This window comes from Ictalurus punctatus, chromosome 1 (assembly GCF_001660625.3).
Source record: "Ictalurus punctatus breed USDA103 chromosome 1, Coco_2.0, whole genome shotgun sequence".
NCBI classification, from domain to species: Eukaryota; Metazoa; Chordata; class Actinopteri; order Siluriformes; family Ictaluridae; genus Ictalurus; species Ictalurus punctatus.
Window position 1 is genome coordinate 25,359,111 of NC_030416.2, and position 27,558 is coordinate 25,386,668.

The 27,558-nt window shown below is 37.2% G+C and overlaps 2 protein-coding genes and 1 non-coding gene across 8 annotated transcripts; 2 read left to right on the forward strand and 1 right to left on the reverse strand.

Moving 5' to 3' along the window:
* Positions 1-2,439: 2,439 nt before the first annotated feature.
* LOC108270799 (T-cell differentiation antigen CD6) lies at positions 2,440-18,013 on the forward strand. 5 transcript variants are annotated; one of them, XM_017477749.3, is made up of 14 exons: positions 2,440-2,643; positions 4,799-4,876; positions 7,211-7,528; positions 7,844-7,909; positions 8,064-8,204; positions 10,665-10,793; positions 13,476-13,559; positions 13,662-13,739; positions 13,830-13,913; positions 14,043-14,144; positions 16,127-16,204; positions 16,298-16,381; positions 16,511-16,612; positions 17,759-18,013. In XM_017477749.3, the coding sequence occupies exons 1-14, from the start codon at positions 2,592-2,594 to the stop codon at positions 17,887-17,889; spliced, it is 1,527 nt and encodes a 508-aa protein (XP_017333238.1). In that variant the 5' UTR covers positions 2,440-2,591; the 3' UTR covers positions 17,890-18,013. The 5 variants fall into 5 exon arrangements, with proteins under 5 accessions (XP_017333238.1, XP_017333229.1, XP_017333247.1 ...); XM_017477740.3 differs by having other exon boundaries at positions 13,833-13,913; positions 16,295-16,381; XM_017477732.3 differs by having other exon boundaries at positions 2,441-2,643; positions 16,295-16,381.
* Positions 17,943-26,111, reverse strand: cfap418 (cilia and flagella associated protein 418). 2 transcript variants are annotated; one of them, XM_017477787.3, is made up of 6 exons: positions 25,583-26,111; positions 22,571-22,670; positions 22,409-22,467; positions 22,079-22,144; positions 21,598-21,693; positions 17,943-20,331 (listed from the first exon to the last, which is right to left on the reverse strand). In XM_017477787.3, the coding sequence occupies exons 1-6, from the start codon at positions 25,777-25,779 to the stop codon at positions 20,169-20,171; spliced, it is 681 nt and encodes a 226-aa protein (XP_017333276.1). In that variant the 5' UTR covers positions 25,780-26,111; the 3' UTR covers positions 17,943-20,168. The 2 variants fall into 2 exon arrangements, with proteins under 2 accessions (XP_017333276.1, XP_017333284.1); XM_017477795.3 differs by lacking the exon at positions 25,583-26,111 and adding an exon at positions 24,234-24,988.
* On the forward strand, positions 25,849-25,930 carry trnas-aga (transfer RNA serine (anticodon AGA)). Its single transcript has one exon. It is a non-coding gene; the product is annotated as a tRNA-Ser (tRNA).
* Positions 26,112-27,558: the final 1,447 nt, after the last annotated feature.

The following is a 27,558-nucleotide window of genomic DNA, read 5'->3' on the forward strand; positions in this document are numbered from 1 at the left end:
CTGTTTATAAAGCCAGAATAATCACTTTCATTTGTTCAGGTTGTGACATGCTGTCCACCTCCTTGTGGTGGGAGCGTCTGGTCTCTAATGGGAGCGTCTACCATCAATGCCTTAATTATTATAGGAACTAATTATACTAGAGGAAAAAGCTATAAAATAATAATATTATATATATATATATATATATATATATATATATATATATATATATATATATATATATATATATATATATAAAAATGACTAATATAAATCACTAACCACCTTCTCTGACATGCCATATGGTTAACTCAGTCTTCCTGGCTGTCCTTTGTAATTAAATCAAGGGGTTTTATCTATGGAAGATAATCACCACTTCCTAAATACGAAGCACAAAATACATTTATGGCCAAGAGACATCTTTCAAAGCACCTTTTAAGCACCAAGGACCACACTTCATGCTGTTCCCGGAAATGAAAGAGGCATTTAAATGGGTGGCACTTCAGTGTCCATCACTTCCCAGCACACAACCTGCACAACACTGTATTGGCAACTACCAAAGCTGGCTTCCCAACATTTCTGATTCAAGTCTCATGTAGCCCAGAGGCCAGTGTCTGATTAAAATAAGTATATATCCACGGTCTTTCTCTAAAGGCTGGCTGCCTGTATTACATGAATCTAAAGATCCTTTCAGAAAGAATGAAATGACTTATTGCCAGTAAATATTATTATTTACTGTCTATATTAGTTATTAGTTATTAATAGTATTAATAGTTATTTAATACAATTAAAGCAATTCTATTTATCACTTGTAGTGATACAAAAGCCTGTCCCAAATAGGGGTGTAAATCAACGCTACTCTGTATCTGTTTAGTGCTACAAAATTCATATCTGTATTTATATTCTGATTTAAACTAGAATGAGCATGGTCTAGATTGGAAAGGTGTTTTTAAAATGTTTTATTATATATTTATTTTAAACGTGAATCCTACTGAAGAAAAGGGGCTGTGGGAAAAAGAAGCCCTTTTTCACTCAAGTTTCATTCAATGTGTGTGTCAATACAACAATGTCTTTGAACAGGAAAGTGTTGTTTATAGTTTACAAAATTAACCATGTAATATTATTTTATCAGAGTTACAGAGTTACCAATTTCAGTAAACACAGATTATGGCAAACAACGGGAAATTAAAGTACAGACAGTGTACCTATAATGTACAGAATCTGTTTTAAGATATATTGCAGAGATTGGGTGAGGGAAAGAGATTTATGGAGTGGATAATGGCCAAGAATTGCAGATACTACAAATCAGAAATGCGTGCACACAACTGTTTAGACTGAGAACAAGATGCAAAATGCATCTCCTTAATCCAGAGCCTAACTTTTTGGGCTAGATTCAGATCTTTTGTTGTGCAGTTTTTGATATGTAATTGGGATGGGAATTTTGCTGAGCTTTGCCTAGAAGTTTCTCATACTGACGTATGAACACGTATAGAGTTCTTATGCTCCATTAGCAACTTGAAAAAAAACATGTTTGGTCAGATTTTAACAGCAAAATCTAATTATTTTGTGAAAGTTCTGTTTCTGGTATACAAGTCTCTCCCAATACAAGTGTATAGGAACAAGGACTTGTACAGCTGAAAATAACTGCCTGAGAGTGTTGCCAAGATGGACACCAAGCGGACAGATGTAGTACTTCAAGATGCCAGCATTATTTGACTCAGAGAGAAATACCATGAATATATTCAATGCCTTGTATTGTGTTTCACACTTTAGATTACAAAGCAACAACTGACTTTGTAATAAAAAAAAAAAAAATGATTTCAACATTATGTAAGGAATAAAACACGTAGGCACACACTGATATTGGGAAAATAATCAACAATGGGCTGGTGGCATCATGTGAAGCGGAGATACAACCCTGAAGTTGATTCTTTTCATACAACAGCACATTCTGAAGTTTTTTATGGCTATACTACAACAGTTTCCCAATGATTACATTGATAATTAATTAAAAATCAACATCTTGTACTTTCAGTTTATATGTATGTTTAAAATTGTGGAATGACCTTAAACCAATTTAGTTTCTGTTATTATTTCTAACAGCTATAAACAGTTGTTCTTTCACCAGCCTCTTTGTTTTTCTCTTTCTTGAGGTTAGACAAAGGTTAGAGAAAATTTCTCATGTTGTGAGATAACAATGAGATGTTATATGTTTCAGATATCATCAAAGGTTAAATCTTCTAAAATTAAAATGCAAATAAATGTCGTACAGAAGCATGTACTTTTTTTTGACAACTTTTTATGATGATGCCTATGCACAAGAAGGATATAAGCTGTCACACAAAGCAAAGCAACATTCAGATATCCATCAGCAGCTGTGTATGTTCTTGACCCATGAAAAATGCAAATGGGGTGTGTGTGTTTCTGTGTGTGTGTCAATGCTTGTGTTAGCTTTATAGGAGAAACCACATTCTGCAAGGGTGCAAACACAGTATAAAGGTGCAGGGTCACACACATGCAAATGATACTATTTGAGATAATATACATCAGAGGAGGTTCTGGGGTTGTCAGACTCAGAGTCAGTCTGCCATTTTCAGCCAATCTGCTGTGAAATGGAAGTTCTGCTGATGGCGGTCCTTCTCAATGCTTTCTGCTTACATCAAGGTAAAATGTTCTGTGCTTGACATTTCTTTGCCAGGCTAAGATTCATAGTTAGAGTGTGTCGTTGCTTTACATTTGAAAGTTAGTCACAAAAAAAGAAATACTTTCTCTTTTCAGTTTTTTCCCTTGTGTTCAGTACAGTGATTACATGTACATAGTTCTTATTGACTTATTGAAGTAAAAATAGGATTAAATAACTGGTTATACACTTCAAAAACAACTGCCACAGTGCCACATGAAAAACAAGTCTTTGTAAATCTGTAAATATGTCATTATGCACTTTGCAAGAGCACTGCTTTAGTGCATTACAATAGCTGAAATGAAAGCAATAGTTGCAGTGTGTAAACATTAGTTCAGCAAACTCCACTAACACAGAGTATGTTTATTATTAATAAATATTCAGACATGACACTTTAAACAGATTATATGAGCAGTTTACCCTACTATAAAATGTTCTATTTACTATCCAACCTTAAAGCTGGTTTAGTATGCTTGTATCTGAACCTTAATTATATTGTAATATTATATATTAATATAGACCATTCTGTTACAAAATCAGCCATTACACTTGTTTTTAAGTAACATTATACAATGTCTTCTTTGACGTCTTCTCATGTTTCAAGTGTGAGCCCCTTCCTCAGGAAGAGTGATTTCTTTACACAGAATATAAAGATATTATATATGGATTTGGTCATCTTACAAAACAATATGTCGAACACAAAATATATATTTTTCTACACAACCATGGTCTGTTTATTCAAACTGTAAGTTGACATGTGGATAAAAGAGGCATTTCTTTTTGAAACCGTGTTACCGTGTACTATTTTACAAAGTAACGTTGTGTATCATTGTACCACGTTTTAACAGCTTTGCGTAACACATTGGTAGAGTGTATACAAACATCAAAATCTGAAATACATTTCATTTTTTATAAATTAAAAACATTTATTATTATAATGGTATTATAATAAATATTCAGACTTTACACAGATTATATCCAATGTTCTATCTACTATCCAACCTTTTAAATGGACTTTAATGTTTGTATCTGTATATATTATATAGCAACACACACATACATATATATACATCTACAGCAAACAGCCATTACAGTTGTCATTTAAGTAACGTTACGTCTTCTTTGACGTTTTCTCATATATCCAGTTTGAGCTTTTTTGTAAGGAAGAGTGATTTCTGTAAACTGTATATAAGATCTTATGGCTATATTGATTCCAAGTGTAATGAATGCTTTGTAACACAATTGACACACTACACATCCATATCTCACAACAGCAACACTTTTTTCAATTGTTTACGCACAGTTTACACACACACACACACACACACACACACACACACACACACACACACACGTGATGCCTATTTATGTATTTATCTCATACACACTAGTGATGCTTATTTACTTATTTATCTCATACACACTAGTGATGCTTATTTACTAAATATACAATCTGAAAATTCAAGTTAATACAAGATAAAATAAAATAAAAACTAAAGGACAAGAAATACCCATTTTAGATGGAATGTATTCTCCGTCGTTTGCTTTTCTTGCGTCAGTTTGCAAGGTGTAAAATAAAAGAAAAATGTTTTCTACTAGTACAAAATTAAACGTACTAATTCTACATTAACTACACGCTAAAGATTTTTGTGTACAACCGTCATTTTATAAATAAGGTTCACAAAACATTTAGAAACATTGTTATGTTATTCACTAATTTAATGTTTGAAGAAACACTTTTAAGACCATTTATGTATGAAATTATTACTTATCGTTGTGCTGATATCTTCAAACTCATATGATATAATATGACACGGAGAGAAATGTCACATTGCACAACTGCTAATGATATGTTCCATTTACTTTTTAACACATACATTATGGTGGTTACATTTGATATATACCTCATACGTATTATAGAAGACACCCAGCACAACTTTTCAATTAATCTATTAATATTAATACACGGTAAAAAAAAAAGAAAAAAAAAAAAAGTCCAATTACAAATGTGAACAAGGGAACTCCAGCTTTTTTTCTGTAATACATATTTTTGAAAATGTGGGTTTATATTTATTTATTCATTCATCATTTTTTAAAACTTTTTTTTTAATTTTTACACAATTCTATTTTTTGTTTTAGGACTCCAGGGTGCAGCGATTTCTTATAATGAAAATGGGACCTACACTAACAGAAGTGACGAGCTTGTGAAGAAACAGCGTAAGTGTTATCGCTGCTAAAATAAACACTGCACTTTTGGTTAAAAAATAAATAAATAAATATCTGTCTTTTTGGATAATTTCTAAATTAATTTCAGTAAAGAAATCCAGAAAAAAAGATAACATTTTTGTTACCAAAATTATTAAGAAATACTCTATTGTTATAAATGCATTTAACAATATGTCCATAAAATCACAATGATTAGATATTAAAAGGATGGGACTCAACAACGATGACACATTTCATTGTGCATGTAGACAATAATGGGAACATTCGTGCTGCTATAATAGTGTGTTAATCCAAGATTTGCACTATAAAGGACCCTGTGTGAATTGTCTCTACAAAATCTCACAGCATCCCATTAAGAAATTACTGACTACACACCCCTTCCAGCTTCATTTCATTTGCAATAACATCAACATTCACTAATATTGCACATCTGCCATTCAGGCTCTGCGTCCTAACAAAAATCTTGCCTTGGTGCCTTTAATGCTACAAACCTTCTTTTAAAAAAAGGAAAGAATAAGTTTTCCCCAGTGTCCCCCGTGCCACAGGTTGACATTTCCACAGGAAGTGACTCACGGGATGTGGCTGTGTTGCAGTTTATTTCTTGCAACACAGCATACACAATGCTATTGTAAGTGTCAAAAAAAAACCCTTTACCTTCTTTATTAGAAATTAAAGTAACTGAACCACACAGCAGATAATCAAATAACATCCTTCTACCTCTCAGCAAGCACATGTTTTTCATATATTACTGTACACAAGTTTTAGAAAGCTCAAAAATTAACTCAAATATGAAAATATTCATCTGGATACAAGAACTGTGTAGGTGTTGGTTATGCAATAAACCACACAGAAACTATGTTCAAGTGAGCTGTCTAGATACTCCTTTAGCTGTAAGCATTTGCATGGCATGCAGTGGGCTATCTATCTGATCTTGAGGAAAAGTTTGAAGAGAAAAGTTCTATAGGGTGTGCTGCAGTTAAGAAACAATTTTTCCGGAGAGGCAAAACAGAAGAGATTGCAATATTTAAAAGGCCAAACGCGAACAGAAAAAATCTTCTGAAGTGCAGATGGCACTCAAATTGAGCTTTTTGGCTCATAAAGACAAGTATGTTAAAAGAATAGCTGAATAGAAGTATGCTGATCTCCGTCTGTAGTCTCAGCTTTCTCATGTGTCTGGGAGTGTATGTTAGCAATAATGTAATGCACCTGAACAAAATCAATAGAATGATTAATGCAGAGAAATGTAAACTCCTGTAAAGCCCTTATTTTATAAATACATTGTTAAAGTAACTTGTCCTGTGTAATAAGCATATTACTGTCTATTATGTTGCAGAAAAAAATGTTCGTGTTCATTTTTCAGTCCGTACAGGATTTCGGAGTGCTTTTTTCTGATGGTTGCAGCCAAAAATGCCCGATTTTGTTGCTTTTTCTTTTTCTTTTCTTTTTTTGTTGTTGCTTTTTTTTTTTTTTTTTTTTTTTTTTAGAAAAACTACTCGAATTGGCAAAATCGCAATTGCACAAAATTGTTTTGCACGGTCTTTCGCAGTGATGTTTGTTGGTAAATGAGACCTTTTAGGTGTACTCATGTTTGACGCACGTGAATTGAAGAGGCTGAATGCGCCTTGTGATGACGTCACGTTACACGTCTTGGCCCAAATCTGAGGAAAATCTGCAGTCATTTTGAATAATTGCAAGCTCCTCGGAATACTGTAGAGTTTGCTTGATTTTGTGTTAATTTCTGCAATCGCTAAATCCTGGAGGAACTGATTTCCTGTTACTGAAAATGGGACACATAACATTACGTTGGCCACCTCAGACCCGGATTCCAACATGAATTCAACCAAAGTGACAAAATGTCTGTAAACTTTTATTGTATTCTATTGTATAATAATAATTGCATTATTGTATTCTATTCATTGTTGTTTTTATCTAGCCAAATAAGATGTGTTCTTCAAAGTAATAAACAGCTGTTATCCAAATATCTTTAAATATTATATTCTCAGGATTCTTTGGCCAGAGGTGGAAAGTACTTAACTAGCCTAAACATATTACCTGAATTCAAAATTCATACCTTCACCATACCTTAGCAATGTCATGACATTTTCATTCCGTATACCTGTTACAAACCTCAAAGATCATGACTCAAACAATTTTTTCTTTTGGTGGGCTCCCAATTCAACCAGTGCCATTTATGTTAACTTCATGTACTGTATTTAAAACAAAAGAACTGACTATTAGTCTCCCTTGCTCTTCATACATTAAGATTAAGAAACCTGTCTCATGGCAGACTTGTATTTCTGACATTGGGTTATGTCTCTTTCTCAGCGAGGCAGTTTGTGCAGTTGACTGGAGGCAATGACCGCTGTGCAGGTCGGGTGGAGCTGTTTGGCACTGGAGGCTGGGGCACAGTGTGTGATGATGGATGGAACTTAAAAGGAGGAGATGTGGTGTGTGAACAGCTGGGCTGTGGCACTGCTTTATGGGTAACGGAGGCTGGTGATATTGGCCCCGGCTCTGGTCCTATTTACATCAGACAACTAAATTGCAATGGGACAGAGAGAAACCTCTGGCAGTGTGAGACTATACTAGATGAAGGCAAAAACTACTGCGGCCACAAGGAGGATGCTGTAGTGGTGTGCTCAGGTACTGATCAGGGACACCTTCAAAAGAAACACCAATACATAAATTCTTGTCTATAAATATTTAGTAAGAAGTAGATAGTAGACGATCACGTAGACCAATGTGACATCTGAGATTTACCATCAGACAAGTTTCTGTGCCTGAAAACAGTCTCAGCTTGCAGTGACTACTAGTTAACTCTATTTAAAATCCATGGACTGCAGAATGGCCTCTGTTACAATTACTGTACTGCTGATTGCTGACTGACAATGACCAAAAGAACACTATTCTTTATTCAAATGCATTTCAAAATAATCACATGTATTTCCTCTCAATAAGGAAGTTCCTACAGACCGGCTATCACAATGAATACATTCATGCCAGATTTCACAAACTGGACAACAGGTGAAGCCTACATTCTGTCACTTGAAACAATAATGAAGCAATAACATATTTAATTTCACAAAGAGAGCGTGAATTGGCAAGCACCTTTCTGTGTTTAGAATCAGAGTTATGCTGAAAGGTGATCTGAGAAGTGCAGTGCTCTGTTTCTTTTTAGAAACTGTAATAGAGGTAGCTGCTGAGGACAACCATGATGGGATTTCAACACCAGTCCTGGGTTGCATTGGTCTCTCTGTCACTCTGTTCTTACTGCTGGCTTTAAATGCTGCTCAATGTGCACACCGCAAAAGACGAAATGGCAAGTACACGCAATCTCCTCTAATCTTTTCAGTGTCTTGGTTTGTATTAGCAGCATTTCATGACTGAGGTTAGAATAAAACAAGGTTTCACTGCACTAGATACATGTCTTTGTACTGGCAGACCCACTGCAAAATAATGACCCCATATTGCAGTAACATCAGACAAAAATGTGAATATCAATGAAAAGGAATCTCTCTTTTTGTCTTCCATGATGATTTTGTTCTACTTCCTACACTGTTGTTTCAATTTAAATTCTACAAAAGGAATGTATCTCCTTGAGCCGACCATGTGGGACGAAGTTCAGGAAAAAAATATCTGCTTATTGTACCCAAGTTGCCAAGAATCACACCTTTAGGTCCGATTTAATCAAATCTTAAATTATAACTACTGCAAATAAAAGGTAGATTTTATCTTAATCCAGGTTCACACTGTACGATTTTGGCCATGATTTGGTCGTCTGAGACAAATTTTGAGAACCTAAAAGATTCCGATAATCCTAGGCCAAAGTCTGTAGTCCTTGATCGCTAGTTTGACGAGTTCCCTGACAACGGATTAACGGCCGTTGAAATAAAATTTTTTCCTCTGATTAAATTCTGGCAGTGTCAGAAGATTTGAGGCACAGTCATGTAGTGTGGCTTCTCCTACTCCGTACGTATCTTCTTGCATGCATCCGTTTTTCACATCTTGACTGTCTGACATTAATCATAACTGAGATCCTACAGTGTGACATGACTTACCACGAGAATCATGTTCGTATAGACAAGTAACAGTCGCAAAGGACTATTAAAAATCACACAGTGTGCACACGGCTTCAGTTTAAGTTATTTGACTTGAAACCACATTTGTATTTATAACCACTAAAGTGCAAGTTTTTCCAGGGTTTCAAAATACTACAACAGTGAAACATAGTGATGCAACACCGGTGAAAACCTGTAATGAATTCCGATAACAATTTTTCTGTGAAACAAAACAAAAGAAAAAATTCTGGAGAAATCATAATCCGTCCTTAGACTTTCCTGGCAGAAAACTTAAAGGAACAGCCTCAGTTCTAACTGGTAATGTATAAATAATAGTTTTTGTAATTTGGTATTTACACCATATGGTGCCTACAGGCAACAGCTACACTAGACCAAAGATTTGTGGGCCCCAGCCCAACTCACGCATATGTGGAACTTCCAAGTCAAGTCAATTAAATTCAAGTGAGTTTGAAATTTCAACCTTATACAACTAGTACAGTACACAAAGAAATGAAAATGTTTCTCCAGCACCATGGTGCTACATAAACTAACACTTGACTACAAGAGACTACAGAGAACTAAATAAGACCTACACATTTCTACACAAAATGCATGTGCAAAATGTGTACAATCAGCACAAGACAGTACAGTAACTACTAAAACAGGACAATAGGCAGGGTAAGAGACAATGTAGCGCCGACCAGTACACAGTTCTAGTGTGGAAGTGTCAGATATAACAAGTAGTTCAAAAGAATAACAATATAATAAAAATGCTGTGAATGTAAACATAACATAATATGACATAGTATAAAGCAGATAAGCTTAAACCATACATGGACATAGCAGTTATTGCAGTAGCAGCCAGGTAGAGAGTATAGTAGTGACAAGAATTTAAATACTATTTAAAAAATAAACAATAAATAAATTTAAAAAAAACTATATATTTATACTGTCCCTAAACTGTTGCCACAAATTCGGGAGCACAGAATTGTACTGTGTAGGATAGACAAAGTTTAGGTCTTCTCATGGTATTTTAAATCCCTGACAATAGTATTTAATATCTTAATCCATGCTTCATATTCATATATATTCATTCAGCCCTGTTAAAAACGGGTGCCAAGTTGAATGATTTTTTTCTTCTTTTTCCTTTAAAACAGCTTTTGGAAGCCCATGGCTTTCTTGGCCAAATATTATACTATGGTATTATGCAAAAACAATGCTTTTCAGACCCACATTTACATCCTCAGTGCATACAGCATGGGTGATTCACCAAATACATTATGACTCCCACACAACCATAGTGTTCCAGACAAGAGAAGAAAAGAAAAGCTTTCATGCTCTCACTGCTGTGTATGGTCTGTGGTTCTACATCAGTCTGCTACATGAAACTCAACTTGTATAATACTGAAATTGTGGTGTTTTTGAACAAACAAGTAGGAATTGCGGAAGCTTCATTAAGTAAAGGCTTATTCTGGGCAATTTACCTGGTGACTTCTTATGTTTTGCTATGGAATTATTTTGGTGTTATATAGTGAAGAACAGCTCTTTGACTTTTTAAAACAGTAGTAACAAATGCAGTACTAACAAAAAAAACACCCTAGTTTGTGCAAACTCATTAATTAATGGACACGTTTTGGAGTTACACAATTAAATTAACTGTCAAAAATTTATGGTATGTGATGCTTACAATATGCAGCTATTCTAAAAATTCTTTCCCACAGGAGGAACTGAAACCATAAGACCATCACAAGCCTCACGGCGAGACAATTCTGACACTTCAAGTGAATCTGATTTTGAACGTTACTACAACCCTGACCCTCCACCTACTACTGTGAATAACAATGAGCACAGTAAGATTCTACTCATCTTGACAAAGAATTGTGTTTAAAAATCTCAAATATTAAAGAATATTTGTTTAAAAATCACAAAGAGATTAAATCCTCAGCAACTCTGAAGTCCTATACATTTGCCATTATCACAGAACAGATAATAATGATAAATGTGAAGTCTGGCCAGTGGATGATTTTTGCCAGACTAACAAGGCCATACACTGAGATGAGTAATTTTATTTTAACAAGTTTAGATGATACTCAGCGTTGGCGATTGCAATCAAGAACAAGGAAGAGTCTGTGAAGAAAGAAATTCTGTATAAGCCAAGTTTTAAGACACTGCGTAGGTTCCCCAGACAAAAATCAGTCTCATTTTTTCTTAATGCAATGGATATAAAAACCCTACAGACCACTGATAAAATGGCAGGTTTTTGTGATGTAAAAAAAAAGGAACCAAAGATAAATCACATCAGAAATTCTTCTACCCTCAATGTGAAATTACAACATATAAAAATTAAGTGAGTTACAATTATTTTATTGGGGGGGGGGGACTTACAATAACTTGGTTGCACAAGTGTGCACACTATTTTATAATTGGGGATGCAGCTGTGTTCGGAATGAACCAATCACATTCAATCTCATGTTCAAAATGAATTACCATACAGCTGTCAATGAAATTAGTCTGATTAATCTTTCTCACAAAAATCATCATGGCTCAACTAAACCCCCCAAACCATGTGGCAAAATGTGTTATGGTCTGATGAGACCAAGTCCAAAAGGTAAAACACCAAAAGAACACCATATCCACGGTGAAGATTGGTGGTGGCAGCGTCATGCTTTAGGACTGCTTTTCTTCAGCCAGAACTGGGGCTTTATCAAGGTGGACGGAATCATGAATAACTGCAAATACCAGTCAATATTAGTGTAAAACATTCAGGTGTCTGTTAGTAAGCTGAAGATTAAGTGGAATTTTACATTTCAAAGCATGCATCTAAGCCAACAAAGGAATGGCTTAACCAAAAGAAGATCAATGCTTTTGAATGAATTAGCCAGAACCCAGACCTGAAGACAACTAAAAATCTGTGGGGTGACCTGAAGTGGGCTGTGCACAAGAGATGCCCTTACAATCTGATGGATCTAGAATGTTTTTGCAAGAAATAGTGGAGAAATATTGCCAAGTCAAGATGACAAACTGATGGACTCTTATGCAAAAAGACTGTCGTGTTAAAATTGAAAGGTTCTTAATCTAAATATTAGTTTAGGTATGTGCACACTTATGCAACCCGGTTATTGTACATTTTTTCTTCATCCCTAAAATGATTCTTATTGTTTTTCACTTGGGTTGCATTTCACAATAAAGCTAGAAAAGGTTCTGACATGATTTATTTTGGTTACATTTTTTCACATCACAAAATCCTGCCATTTTAACATGGGTGTGTATACTTTTCATTAAATGTACTTGTTTACATCTACCCCTACCTTAACAAAAGAACCAGTTTTGTTAGGTAAGGATTCCACCAGAGTCTGCAGAACTTTTTCCCAAAAGTATTGGAACAGCAAGGCCAATTCTTTTGCTTTTTGCTATACACTGAAGACATTTGGGATTGAGATCAAACGATGGTTGAGACAAATGAGGTCAGATCAGAATTTCGGATTACATTTCCTGATATTTCCATGAAGATGTGTTAAACAGCTTAGAACATGGCACAATTAGTAGAACACCACCCAATTTTTATGTGAGCAAAAGTATTGGAACAGATGGTCAAAGTAAATAACACTTAATATTTGATTGCATATCCATTGCTTGGTATAAATGCATCAAGCCTGCGACCGACTAAAATAAACAAACTGTTGCATTAATTTTTTCCCCCCCAAGCTTGTACCACATCTACTTTCAGTTGTTGTTTGTTTAAGGGGTATCTCCATTCAGGTGGAGAAATGCATGCTCAAATGGGTTAAGGTCTGGTGAACAGTGTATTGTGAGACCTTCATTTCTGCCCTGCAGAGGTTATTGTTGATGTCACTGACTGATGTTTTGTGGTTTTTCTTCAAAACTCTCACAATGATTGTGTTATCAGCCCCTGTTTTCCTTGGTCGACCTGTTCAATGTCTGGATTTTTGGAAACCACTGGTGTACTTTCTTTGTCAAGACATTCCAAACTGTTGTATTGACTATTCACAATGCTTGTGCAATGGCTCTGATAGATTTTCTCGCATTTTTCAGCTTTAGAATGGCTTGCTTTTCTCCCGTAGACAGCTCTCTGGTCTTCATATTGGTTTATCCTTTTTAACAACAAACACCCTTCCCAAGCAAAACCCAGGGCTCAAACCAAGTGTAGATATTCAGAGCTATTCATTGTTTAAACAATCACTCTAACAGGCAACACCAGGGCAACAAGAAGCACCTGTAAGTTACATGTCCCAATATTTTTTGATCACTTGAAATGGGTGGGTTAAAAACTATTCTAAATTATTTAATACATCTAGATGTAAAAATCTGGAAATGAAAACTGAAATTCTGGTCTATCTTTTCATATTCATCTTTTGATCTCAAACTCAAATGTCTTTGGTGTATAGCAAAAACAACAGAATTCACCGTGATGTTCCAATACTTTCAAAGGGGACTACATAAATTTCACTATATGGTTCTATTAAAAGAAATGTTCAATGTTCACTACTGATTACTTTTTCCAATATGTATAGCTCATGCCCTTGATTCAGAGAGCACATCCTCAGGGGAATGTTATGAAATAACAGAAACTGAAACGGAGAACCTTTTGAATCCAGGTCTGGTGATAAAACTGTCTCTTCTACTGTGCCTTTAGCACCTGCATGATATTTTTGTTGTGTTAAGCAAAATAGATTATAATGCCTTTGTTTTTATTCAAGCTGTTAACCAGTTTTATCCTGAGCACTGCATACAGATGACACCTTTGCACAATACCAGTGAACCAGCTAAAATTGACTGTAAGTAAATTGGTCTTTTTTACTTAATGATATAATACTGTTGAAATCCCATTGAACACTGCAGCGAAACTTCTACACTCTCTGCTGTAGCAGCGGACTCGTTTGATTCGGACAGCACATGCTCTGGAGAATGCTACGAAAACACAGCAAATGCTGAAGCTTGTCTCCAGACACGTGAGCTCGATATTTAACTGAACACTAAAAATCATCCTTACGTTACGTCATATCTTCAGTGAAGTGAAGTATGTTAGAAAAAGTCCCAGCTTATAACTTCAGACATCATGTCTTGTTTCTGTCTTAAAGTGGAGGGAGACCCATTACTTCCTGAGCAGCCCCCCCTGAGTCACCCCAAACCTCAGATGGCAGGAAACAGCAGTATTTCCCACCCATACTCCACTGAACAAGGTACTTCTCCCATGTGCAGCAACATCTCTGTTGTTTTTCATCGACTGACTCAGACAGAGATACTGGCTCATGCAGAAGGCCAACGCTGAAAGAATTAGGCAGCAAAGTTAATTTATTTTACTACCTCAAGTCTCCTAACATAACACAAAAACACTCACCAGCCACTTTCCATTTACAGCATTTAGAAGATGCCCTAATCCAGAGCAATTACAGAAGTGCTTTGTTGTCTCTACCAAAAACCCATCATCAAGCTAGTTCACTAGTTCAGGGCCTAAGAGTACCATAAGTCTCAAAATCCAGTTCAGTGTATAGTACAAAGAGAAATTCAAGTGCATATTAAAGAAGTGGAGTGGATATAAAATGTCTACACACACCACTGTTAAAATTTCAGACTCAGACTTTTGTGATATAAAAACTTAAACCAAGATAAATCATATAAGATCTTTTTCTACCTTTAATGTGATATAGCAACAAACGTCAAAAACAATAACCTGACTGCATGAGTACGACTGTGCTCAGAATCAACCAATCACATTCAGTGATGTGATTCTGATTAACACCAAATTAAGACTAGCTGTTTCTGTAGGATTTTCTTGACATGATCTTGGTTTCATCCGACTGTTGAAGCCATGGTCCACAAAGAGCTTACAAAACATGAAAGGGATCTCATTGTCAAAAGGTACCAATCAGGAGAGGGGTACAAAAGAATTTTAAAAACATTAGATGTAAAATGGAAAACCATGAAGGCAATCACATTACCAAGAACATAAGTTACCAAGTGACATTACCAAGAACAGAAAGTCCCTCAAATATTGATGAAAGAATGAGATGAAAACTTATCAGAGAGGCTGCCAAGAGACCTACAACAACATATTCTTCATATGTCTGGGCTGTGGGGCAAAGTGGCTCAATGGCAGACTTTTCTCACAAAAAAATAAATAAATAAATACACCCAAGCCCACCTAAATCACCTCAAACTATGGGACAACTTGTATTATGTTTTAATGAGACCAAAGTAGAACGTTTTGGACATAATTCTAAAAGATATGTTTGGTGCCATAAGCCAGGTTATCACCCAAAGAACACCATACTCATGGTGAAGCACGGTGGTGCCAGCATCATGTTATGGGGCTGCAGACCTCTGCTAATTTAACAGTGGTGTGTGTAGACTTTTCATATCCACTGTAGGTCTTCAATCTTTGGTTGAAGAGAGCCAGTTACTCAGCTGTTCAGACAACCAGGAAATGTTTGTTCCACCACCTGGGTGCCAGGATAGAGAAGAGCACTGAGGTCCAGTCTCAAAATGATAAAGACATTGAACAAGCACCTGATTGGCCTGTGGATAGAAATGGTCAGTTCTGAGGCTACAGTGGGCACAGTCTCTGTGAAACTAGACAGTTAAAGATTAGAAAAAGACCAGGAGTGGAACCTGATGCGCTCTTCTGCTAATTTAGCAGATTCAAAACAATTCCTCAAGTTTTCTACAGGATTGAAGTCCTGTGATTCTACAGGCCAGTAGTGTCCTTGTGTCTTATAATGCATGTTTAACAATTAACACAAATAATTGATTCTATGTACCATACAGTTATAATCCTGGAACATAGTAGTACCTTGTTGTGTTCTGTTTGGACTTGAAGCAATGCCTTGTGGTGGCAGAATTGGTGCAAATAAGGACCACATATAGCAATAAAATCACACAGTATATATGAATCTATCAATGATATGGAACTGGTGTTTTGTCCTCCATTCACAGTTAGTTCTTCTTGTTACATTGTTATACATATTTGAATAGTTGAGCTCATGCTTTGATTCAGAGAGTAAATCCTCAGGGGAACGTTATAAAAACATGGAAACTGAAACGGAGAACCTTTTGAATCCAAGTCTGGGATTAAAACTGTCTCTTCTATTGTCCCTGAAACACCTGCATGGTGTTTTTGTCGTGTTAAGCAAAATAGATTATAATGCCTTTGTTTTTATTCAAGCTGTTAACCAGTTTTATCCAGAGCACTGCATACAGATGACACCTTTGCACAATACCAGTGAACCAACTAAAACTGACTGTAAGTAAATTGGTCTTTTTTACTTAATGATATAATACTGTTGAAATCCCATTGAACACTGCAGCGAAACGTCTACACTCTCTGCTGTAGCAGCAGACTCGTTTGATTCGGACAGCACATACTCTGGAGAATGCTACGAAAACACAGGAGTGAATACTGAAGCTTGTCTCCAGACATGTGAGCTCAATATTTATTTAACCTAACACTAAAAATCAGCCTTACATCATATCTTCAGTGAAGTGTAGTATGTTAGAAAAAAATCCCAGCTTATAACTTCAGACATAATCTCTTGTTTCTGTCTTAAAGTGGAGGGAGACCCTTTACTTCCTGAGCAGCCCCCCCTGAGTCACCCCAAACCTCAGCTGGCAGGAAACAGCAGTGTTTCCCAGCCATACTCCACTGAACAAGGTACTTCTCCCATGTGCAGTAACAACCCTGCTTAAAGTTGTCTTTTCTCGACTGACTCAGACAGAGATACTGGCTCATGCACAAGTTTAATGCTGAAACACTTATTATTGACCATATGTACAGTACCATTTAAAAAGGTGCACAATTAGGCAGCTAAGTTCATATTTTCTACTAAGTGAAATATGTGAACTTCACAAATAGGAACACGCATACTCCAGCTCATTCATGGTATTAACCAATCAGCCAATCATGTGGTAGCAGCCCGGTGCATAAAATCATGCAGATACAGATCTAAAGCTTTAATTAATGTCCACATCAAACATCAGAATGGAGACAAATGTGATCTCACTAACTGACCATGGCATGGTTGTTATTATTAGAATGGCTGGTTATAAACTGCTGATCTCCTGGGATTTTGACACACAACAGTCTCTTGGGTTTACACAGAATGGTGCGAAAATCATCCAGTGAATGGCAGTTTTGTGACAGTCCAGACTGACCACGCAGTCCAGCTGATAGGAAGTCAGTAACCCTGGTAATCTCTAAAACCATGTTAAGCAGAAGACCATCACTGAACACACAACATGCTGAACCTTAAGGTAGATGAGCTACAACAGCTGAAGGTCGGATTGCATTCAACTTCTGTCAGCCAAGCACAGGAATCTGAGACTACAGTGGGCACAGACTCACCCAAATTGGACAGCTGAAGATTGAAAAAACATCATCTAATCTTTTTCCAATTTCCAAGTTTGGGTGAGCATTCTCAGTGGATGTTTAACACCATTCTCTCTAGAGCAGGGGTGTTCAATCTTATCTACAATGGCCCAGTGTGGGTGCAGGTGTTCATTCCAATCAAGCAGGAGCCACACCTGATTCCACCTGTTTAATCAGTTGATCTTAGGTTTCAATAGACTCAGGTGTGGCTTCTGCTTGGTTAGAATGAAAACCTGCACCAACACCGGCCCTTTCCAGATATGGTTGGACACCCCTGCTCTACAGACTGTTGTACATATAACTCCTACAGGGATCAGCAGTCTCTGATATACTCAAACCAGCTCCTCTGACACCAACAACCACGCCATGCTTAAGGTTACTGTGAATTAAGTGTATTTTGTATGGACTACTGCAATTACCTTTCCTTTGTAGATGACAGCAGCACATCATCTGAGGAAGCTTATGAAAATGTTGCAGAACTAGAGGGGATTTACTTTGCTAGAAGTGAACAATCAGTCCACTCCTCTTCAGACAGTGACTATGATGAAGTCGGTAATTGGTGAATGCTGAAACCACTGATACTGACAAGCTCAGATCGAAACAGTACTCCAGGAAATGCTTGCTACCATATTTATTTAACATCTAGAGGTTACATTTTTAAAATAAAATCTTTCAGATTTTTTTCTATCTACATGTTTCTTTGGTCTCTTTTGAACCAAACAAAAGTATTCATGACATCCTACAACAGTTTAAATGAATATAAATTAATATATACAGATTTGTAACACATTATATGTTTAAGAAATTATGAAAGTTTCTAGTCAAAAACAGAATTTCAGTCATAAAAGCATTCAAACAGCACATGGGAATTTCCACTTAAGTTTCATTTATTTAACTTGGCTCTGTTGTAGTTAATGATTAATTCCTCTTTCAGCCGTTTTATAGATTTGACTATAACTGAGTGATTTCTAGTCTGTGGGGAAAAGCTTAGACACGTCACATCCATAATGTAAACACATTATAACATTCATAACAACTGATTTACTTAGTAATGTCCATGCCAAAACAACAACAAAAAGACACATTATGTTAATTTACCTCCTTCATTCTTATGAATGAATTAATGTGACTTCAGTTGTCTTTAAAAGTCAGTTTGTGGAAATGTCACTGCATACCACTTCACTCGAAAAATTTTATGTATCTGTATTACAGTGGTGTGAAAAAGTATTTGCCCGATTTCTTGTTTTTGTGTACATCTCATATTAAATTCTTTCAGAAATTAAAACAAAATCTAAGATAAAATAAAGGCAACACACAATACAGTTTTAAAATGAAAATGTTATTTATTGAAGTAAAAAAAAGTTATCCAGTATGAACTGCCCCTGTAGTTACTAATTCCCCAAATCTATGTAACTGCATTTTTAATGGGGTTCAGCTGGACTAGACGCAACCAGGCCTGATTACTGCAAACCCTATTCAATCAAATCAACACTTAAATAGAACTTTTTCAACAGCCTGAAGTTGGTTAAAAGGTCTTACCCAGTAACACACTATGCCAAAGTTGAAAGAAATTCCACAAATGATGAAGAAGGTGATTGAAATACATCAGTCTGGGAATGGTTACAAAGCTATTTAAAAAGTTCTGGGACTCCATAGAACCACAGTGAGAGTCATTATCTCCAAATAGAAAAACTCGGCATAGTAGTGAACCTTCCCAGGAGTGGCCGACCTTCCAAAATTCCTCCAAGAGCACAGCAACTACTCATCCAGGAAGTCACAAAAGAGCCATGGACAACATCAAAGGACCTACAGGCCTCTCTTGCATCAATAAAAGTCACTGTTCATGACTCCACTATCAGGAAGACACTGGGTAAAAATGGCATCCATAGAAGAGTGGCGAAGTGAAAACCACTGCTAACCCAGAAGAACATTAAGGCTCATCTAAAATTTGCCAAAACTCACCTTGATGATCCTCAAACCTTTTGGGAGAATGTTCTGTGGATTGATGGTGGAACTGTTTGGAAGACAGTGGTCCTGTTACATCTGGCATAAACCAAACACAGAATTCCACAAAAAGAACATCGTACCTACAGTCAAGCATGGTGGTGGTAGTGTGATGGTGTGGGGATGCTTCAGTGCTTCAGGGCCTGGGCAACTTGCAATAATTAAGGGAATCATTAACTCTGCCATCTACCAGAAAATCCTAAAGGAGAATATCCAGTCTTCAGTGTGTAAGTTGAAACTCGAGTGCAACTGGATTATGCAGCAAGACAATGATCCAAAGCATAGTCCAAGAAGTTAGTGAAAGATTGATCTCCAGTTATTGGAAGCATTTGATTGCAGTTATTGCTGCTAAAGGTGGCACAACCAGATTTTAAGTTTAAGGGGGCAATTACTTTTTCACATTGGTGATAGGGGTTGACTTTTTTGCTTCAATAATATAAATAATATAAATAAATAAATAAATAAATAAATAAATAAATGAATGAATGAAAACTGTATTGTGTTTTTACTCAGGTTGCCTTTGTTTTACACTGTATTTTGTTTGAAGATCTAAAATGAAGATGAAGAATTCAGGATGGGGACAAATACTTTTCACACCACTGTATGTACATGAATATATCTTTTTATTAATATTAGACACTCAGTGCTGGAATGCGCATTGATCTAATGGGACATTAAAAACCAAACTTGTCTATTCCAACATATCATCTGACATGATCATCTGAGAAAAGGAATATAGAAAATGGCCATCTTCTTTTAAGTGGAGAGCACATAAGTATTGTTTTTTTTTTTTTAAATCCCTTTTGAATAGCTGCAACTTTGGAGTCTGTTATAAACATCAGCAAGCTGTGTGTTGGCCACAAATCCACTTGAGCTTAGGAACGTGTCTGAGTTCAGACAGCATAAAGGCAGAGTGCCAGCTACACTGGCAGGCATACGCCCGAGCGCCTTGCCTCCTCTTTAGCTTCACTCGCAACTTGTTACAGTCCGGCATGTTGTTTCTACAAGACACAACATAAAGTGTTAGAAGTATGAACAGACACACACAAACATCTCTGCAATTAAACCTGTGAATTTTCCAAGCATATAATTTGATCATTAAAACAGACAGGGAGATAATTAAGCATAAAAGCAAAAATACCAAGCAAGTGGTGAAAAAATCTTGAGGTCAGCAATATACAAAACAATGTGTCTTGCCATGATGACCCTGCTAATTAAAAAAAATAAATAGGGATTTTAAAAAAATGAAAGCCCTTAGCTTCTAGTGGCATGATAGTCATCAGCAGTGATGTTATCTGTAACCACTTTCCTACATCTCATTCGCTTTCTGTACTTGGTGCAGTTCAGCTGGTGCTTGCCGCAGCTGGTTCTGACCAGAGTGGTTTATTCTGAAAAGTGTTGGACTTGCAGTGACATTTTTAACCAGCTATGCACATTAAGAGAGTCTGTATACCCGAGGCACGTACAAAATACACCACCACAGCATTTTGTGTGGGTAAATACATCGGAAAAAAACCTCCCCTTTGGCCCCTTCATTTAAGAACTTGCTCTGTTTAAGTATGTCACTGCAAGAAGTGTATAATGGAATAATTACAGATGCAATCATGTCATAAACAGATGATGAAAATAATACTGTTAGATGGTGAAAAAACAAAATAGAGCAACCAGACAAAGCCCACGATAAGAAAATGTTGCAGTCATGTGGACAATCTATTTATCAGAGTTGCTGCCTTTTGCATCTTTATGTTTCCATGTCAAAAAAATGTGTTCTTCTGTCACATTCCCTTACTGTATTATGGCATTTTTTTTTATGCCTAATTTTTTTTTTTTTTTTTTTTTTTACATTTTATTTGTGCAATGGGTGCAAACAAACAAACCCACAGGCTTGGCAGTTAAGGCTCTGGGTTACTGATTGGAAGGTCAGGGGTTCAAGCCCCAGCACTGCCAAGCTGCCACTATTGGGCCCTTGAGGTTAAGGGTTTGCCCTTAACCTTCTCTGCTCCAGGGGTGCTGTAACATGGCTGACCCTGTGCTCTGACCCCCAACCTCCTGACACGCTGAGTTATGCGAAGAAAATAATTCACATATGTATAATATGTGAGCAATAAAGACTCATTATCATTAAAAATCCATAATTCTCACAGATACACTAAACAAAGGAACAAATACAAAAAACTCATTTGTTTATCTGTGCTTAAGCACTTCAGCATGCATCGCTACTGCCCTCTCCTGGCTAAAGTGCACTACTCAATACTGCAACAACATACCTGAAAAACAGATAGTCACAGGAAGAGTCCCACTCCTGGTCATCAAACATGACGACACGAAAGTCACAAGATGTACATCTTATTTGGTCACAAGCCCTACAAAAATAGGTAACATGAACAATATTGTACTTGTTCCTTGTCTAATTATACACAGATCTAGCATAAACTTTGTACGTATTCGAAGAGGGAAAGTTTTGGGTCAAATCCTTTCTGAATGTGGATTTCCAGGAACATCAGCAATAACTACTAGAAGCGGCACGTTCATCTCAAATTTCAGTTAAAAGCTGGACGTCATGACTCTACATCCTCATTTGTGACACGGCACATATTTTATTAATTACTATTAAACATTACTGCATCAGAAACACTTGACAAAAAACAGAGAGTTCATAACAGACAAAGCTCGTAGTCTGTCTCTCATAAGTAGGCTCACATTGCATTCTCCAGAGCATGACCTGGAAGACGTTACTGTAACACTCACTTCTGCGTAACACTTGTTCCCACACCACATGCTGTAGAGCTTCCACCCAAATATACAGGGCAACACCTGTTTACAAACACAGAAGCACAAGTTATCTTTAAGACCATATGATGCATCTAATTAGACGTAATATTTTAGACCATCAGTGGAGGTTAACTTTGGGTAACACTTTAGTTTCCATTGTTTCTTCATTAACATGATTCAGAGCCATTAAATGATTAAATCCCTACACTATCCCTACCCTCAATATAAAAAAAAGCTTAGGGCTAATGTCGTATTAGGGCAATACATGCATAATAATAATAATAATAATAATAATAATAAACTTACTTCTTTAAAGCTGTATGAGAACAAGACTCCATAGCACAAGGTTTTGATAAAACAGGTCTCTGTGAATATGGGGAAATAAAAAAGAAAAAGAAAAAATTAGACAGTGTGCATGCTGATGTTCTCAAGTTATCCTGTATGCACTAAAAACCTTCACATACTCACGTGTGAACTGGAGGCTGGATAATCATCATCATTTAGTATTTCCTGAAGCACAGCCTCGATGTTATTGTCAACTCCTTCAACTTCATGTGGATTTGAAACTCTGGCATTAAATGAACACCTTAGTTTAGTGTTTTACAAAACAACAACAGCAGCAACAACAACATAAAAAATATACATTAAGTGGCCACATTATTAGACTTTATTTATTAGCCATTTTAACAGATTCACCCACTACTACAGATGTACTTTGTAGACATACAAGCATTCAATGTAGCCCATTTACATAACTTGTCAGCCATCCATGATGAGGGATCACTACAGACCAGATCATTTTGATCTTAGTCCTTTTAACCATGGCATGATTGTTGGTGCCCAATGGGCTGGTTGGAGTATTTCTATAACTGTAGATCTCCTGGGATTTTCACACACAACAATCTTTAGAGTTTACTCAGAATGGTGTAATGAAATAAAAACATCCAGTGACCAGCAGTTCTGCAGACAGAAACGCCTTGTTGTTGAGAGAGGGCAGCAGACAATGGCCGGACTTCTTCGAGCTGACAGAAAGGCTACAGTAACTCAGATAATCACTCTATACAATTGTGGTGAGCAGAAAAGCATCTCAGAATACACAAAACATCAAATCTTGAGGCAGATGGGTTACAACAGCAGAAGCCCACGTCGGGTTCCACTTCTGTCAGCCAAGAACTGAAAGCTGAGGCTGCAATGGGTTACCAAAACTGATTACCAAACTGGACAGTTGAAGACTGGAAAAATGTAGCCTGGTCTGATGAATCTCGATTTCTGCTGAGACACACAGATGGTCAGAATTTGGCAGCAACAGCATGAATCCATGGACCCAACCTGCCTTGTGTCATCAGTCCAGGCTGGTGGAGGTGGTGTAATGGTGTGGAGAATGTTCTCTTGGCACACTTTGGATCCGTACATACCAGTCAGTCATCGCTTGAATGCCACATCCATTTTGAGTATCGTCGTTGAACATGTGCATCCCTTCATGACCACAATTTATCAATCTTCTAATGGTTACTTCCTGCATGATAATGCATCACGTACCAAAGCAAAAGTCATCTCAAACTGCTTTCATGAACACGACAATGAGTTCAGTGTTCTTTAGTGGCCTTCCCAGTCACCGGATCTGAATCCAGTAGATCACCTCTGGGATGTGGTAGAACGGGTGATTCACAGCATGAAAGTGCACCTGGAAAACCTGCAGGAATTGTGGGAGGCAATCATGTCAAGATGGACCCGAATCTCAAAGTAATGTTTCCAACATCTTGTGGAATCCATGTCATGAAGAATTGAGGCTGTTTTGAGAGCAAAGGGAGACCTTACCCAGCATTAGTATAGTGTTTCTAATAAAGTGCTCAGTGAGAGCAGACTGTACAAGGGAGACGTTATATTACCTGGCTGCAGGACGAGATAACTAACGAATCAGGACCGCTACATAATAACAGGAAATTTAGCTAACTAGCTAGGAATCATAACATCTACAGCAAATGTACAACCTTGTTTATAATTGTTTATTATATTCAGTCAGGAAGCTATAGGGGCTATATGTCTCGTTTATGTGGTTCACTATCTACATCTGCCTAAAGACGGTTAACGTTAACACTGTGCACTTGCAGACTGGCGTTAATTTATATACCTGAGCACGGAGTCGTTATTGCTTTGTTGTCTGTTGCTGTCTTGCTCGAATTTTAAAGTGCACGAAGGCCGATGCGACAGCGAAATCTCTCGACAAAACTTTGCTTCAACCTCGTCTAACAAAGCGTCCAAACTGTCCTCCATGTTTGGGGTTTTGTTTCAATCCCTCATCTTGTTCCCTTTCTAATGATGTCCGCGTCATGAATGAATCGTTCGTACGAACCGATTCTTTTAAATGAATCAGTCAGCCAGTTCACAAGTCCATCTGAATCGTTCTTTTGAGTCTATGCGATGTTAGTGTTATTGGTTGAAGTAGATAACCTCATAAAATTCTGTTCCTGGCTAACGAAATAAAAAATGCTCCGAACCGAGGCGATAATGCACACAAGATGAACTGTTAAATGACTCTTTCGGCTCAGTCGGTAAACCGAACGGCCATGTTGGGAGAATCGGAAAAGGCTTGGGAGCGCCGTTGTAATATTCTATTGAAACGAAAGGGGGCGACTCGGAGTAATCGTCCTGTAAACCATCAGGAAGTAGCTGAGAGAAAAATTAGTTTGTCGGAGCAACCATAGCAACGCGTACAAACATGGCGCCTCGCGTGGAGTTGCTGAATGCTGAGGAGGAATTGTTGTGTTTGTTATTGGCGATGTTTGTTTTCAGTAAACTTCACTAAAACCCACAGTATGGAAAAAAGAGCAAAGAATCAGATAAGAATCAGATAAAACCCCAGTAAACCTTGAGATTATCACTGGCCACATTACAGCAAAATATATAAATATGAGAACATGTATAAAACTAAACTGAATAACCTTTTTTTTTTTTTTTTTTAAATTTTATTAATTGCATTAAAATTTTTATTAAACATTGACCCTTGCTTTCATTAAATACGTATTATTTAATGTAGGCTCATTTTGTAAATGTTAGCAATTACTGTAGACATAAGCAAGTTCTCATTTGTCATTCCTCACATTTACACAATCAGGTGATTATGTTCACCCATCAGTGTAAATGTCTCTTTATGTATAGAGACAAAAGAAAGATATTACAGAATGATCACTCTGTATGCTCACACATCACTGTAACTGTCTCTATGTATAAACACGAAAGAATGAGGTTTAATCATTGTGTCTGACGGTGTAGTGTAGCGACTGTGTTTATTTGTGAAGATACTGATGAATGAAAACATGGTTCAGCCCCCCAAAACTTTCAGCTTTGCCATTATTCTTTCAACAGTGTGTGCAAAGCAAATCGAAATCACTTAAAAAAACATTTCCATGAATTTTGAGACATCTGGCTATCTCTATGCTCCTGCATGGATGGATTGTAGAGATGCCTGTACAATCGTACCTGTTCGGCAAGAGTCGCCTCATCTTCCGCTTCCTAGCCGCGCGGAAAGTTAGAAAAATGCCGTGTGCACCGCCGCGTGAAATGAGTGTAGTGTAGAGTGCTCTCAACGCGCTCGATACCTCATACAGCGATGACGTCACTTTTGCCACGCGTTCCCTCGCGCTATTGTGTATAAACAAGGCTTTACTGTCCTGCATTCTCCTGTCTCAACTTGCAACCGATCATACGAATGAATAATCATACATTTCTGGTAGATAAATTTCCGTGTTGTCGTGGCCGAGTGGTTAAGGCGATGGACTAGAAATCCATTGGGGTCTCCCCGCGCAGGTTCGAATCCTGCCGACAACGTCGTAGTTTTGCATCTGATATCCAGTCATGAATATCATTGCCATTTCTTGTGTATAGAGAGAAGTACTCTTTACCTGTGTATGACCCTATGCCCGATTTTCTTGTATGTTTTATTGTAAGCACGACCTAAAAATAAAATCTGCAACAGAAATCGCGTACTACCTTACTACTCAGTAGCCGAAAGTTCCCATAATGCAACGGGACAGCTGCGGAACCAGCTCAGGAAAAAAATGGCGGAAGACAGCGCGTTGACTCTTTTTAAGTATTAAACCTTGTTTAACAGGACTTGTTTAATAATACCTGAATAAAGTGCTGTTGAAGGTTTAAACAAGAAAACAGCTGTTTCGGTGTTTTATACCTTTTTTTTTATCAGAGAATTTTGATTGAATATTTACATTTTACATAACACCCCGCCCAACAACCCCAACACACAACCACAGCCAAAACCAAAAGAAAGGGGGAAACAAAAAACAATAAACAAACCAGAGGGAAAAACAAACAAACAAAAACAACAAAAAAACTAACAAACATAAAACCCCAAAACAACAACAACAACAACAACAACAAGGGGGGGGGGGGGGGGGGGGGGGGGGTAAAATGATCGGGAATTACAGTCTACCTCTCCTCAATCCACCACCAGGGTGCGTACATCATTGAAGTAGGTAATATATTGTACCCATTTTCCCCAAAATGAGTCACCCCTGCCTCTGATGTTGTACTTGATTTTTTCAAGTTTTAAAAAGAAGATTAAATCTTTAAGCCAGACTGATATAGCGGGGGAGGGGGCAACAGTATTCTGCGCCGAGCAAGTAGGCCACAACACTAGCTTCTTTGTGGTTCAGAGGTTGACACTGAGATGGAACACCAAAGATGGCAATTAAAGGACAGACATCTAATTTGATTTTAAGAACGTCAGACATAGTTTTGAAGAAAGAGTTCCAAAAGTTCTGCAGTTTGGGACAGAGTGCAAACAGAGTGCAATGACTGAGGTTACAGGGCGAAAGTTTGCATTTTTCACATGTCAGGGACATTGAGATATATTTCAGATAGTTTACTCCTAGAGAGGTGAGCTCTGTGGACCACTTTAAATTGTATGAAACTAAGTCTAGCACAGGACGTGGTGGTACGTATATTAATTAACGCTCTGCCCCAGTAATCATCATCAAGCTCCAGGCCCAATTCCTCTTCCCAAGCACTAATGGTTTTGATATTGTAAGAATCGTCCTGTGACCAGATTGTTGCATATAACCGTGAGATAATGCAACCCTTATGAGGAGTTTTATACCTTTTTATGATCTCCATCATGCCTTAGCCGGATTTAACTCAGTCTGTTAACCCCACATTACATTACGAATTCAGTAAACTTTCTTAATGTGCAGTTTGCCGTTAGTGCGCTTGCTTTAATCTGGTGGTCCCTTTAAGAGTTTTCTGTTTATGATGACTTCAAAGGTCACATGACAATGCCAACATGGCGGATGTAGTATGTCGGGGATTGTAGTCATACTACAAAAACATACTGATTAGTACGTACTGTTTCAACGGCCAAGCAGCAGGGACTGTATTGAATACAGTACGAGATTTCGGACACAGCCCAAATATCAAACATTTAAAATAATAACAAATAAAAG

What these genes read in the sequence shown, in the direction of transcription:
- cfap418 (XM_017477787.3), bottom strand. Translation starts at nt 25,779, where the DNA reads ATGCAGGACAGTAAAGCCTTGTTTATACACAATAGCGCGAGGGAACGC. An exon ending in AGGCGACTCTTGCCGAACAG is followed by an intron (nt 22,671 to 25,582) that starts GTACGATTGTAC and finishes ATTTAATGCCAG; the next exon opens with AGTTTCAAATCCACATGAAG. An exon ending in TGTGACTATCTGTTTTTCAG is followed by an intron (nt 20,332 to 21,597) that starts GTATGTTGTTGC and finishes TGTGTCTTGTAG; the next exon opens with AAACAACATGCCGGACTGTA.
- LOC108270799 (XM_017477732.3), top strand. Translation starts at nt 2,592, where the DNA reads ATGGAAGTTCTGCTGATGGCGGTCCTTCTCAATGCTTTCTGCTTACAT. An exon ending in TTTCACAAACTGGACAACAG is followed by an intron (nt 7,910 to 8,063) that starts GTGAAGCCTACA and finishes GTTTCTTTTTAG; the next exon opens with AAACTGTAATAGAGGTAGCT. An exon ending in GCCATACTCCACTGAACAAG is followed by an intron (nt 16,613 to 17,758) that starts GTACTTCTCCCA and finishes TTTCCTTTGTAG; the next exon opens with ATGACAGCAGCACATCATCT.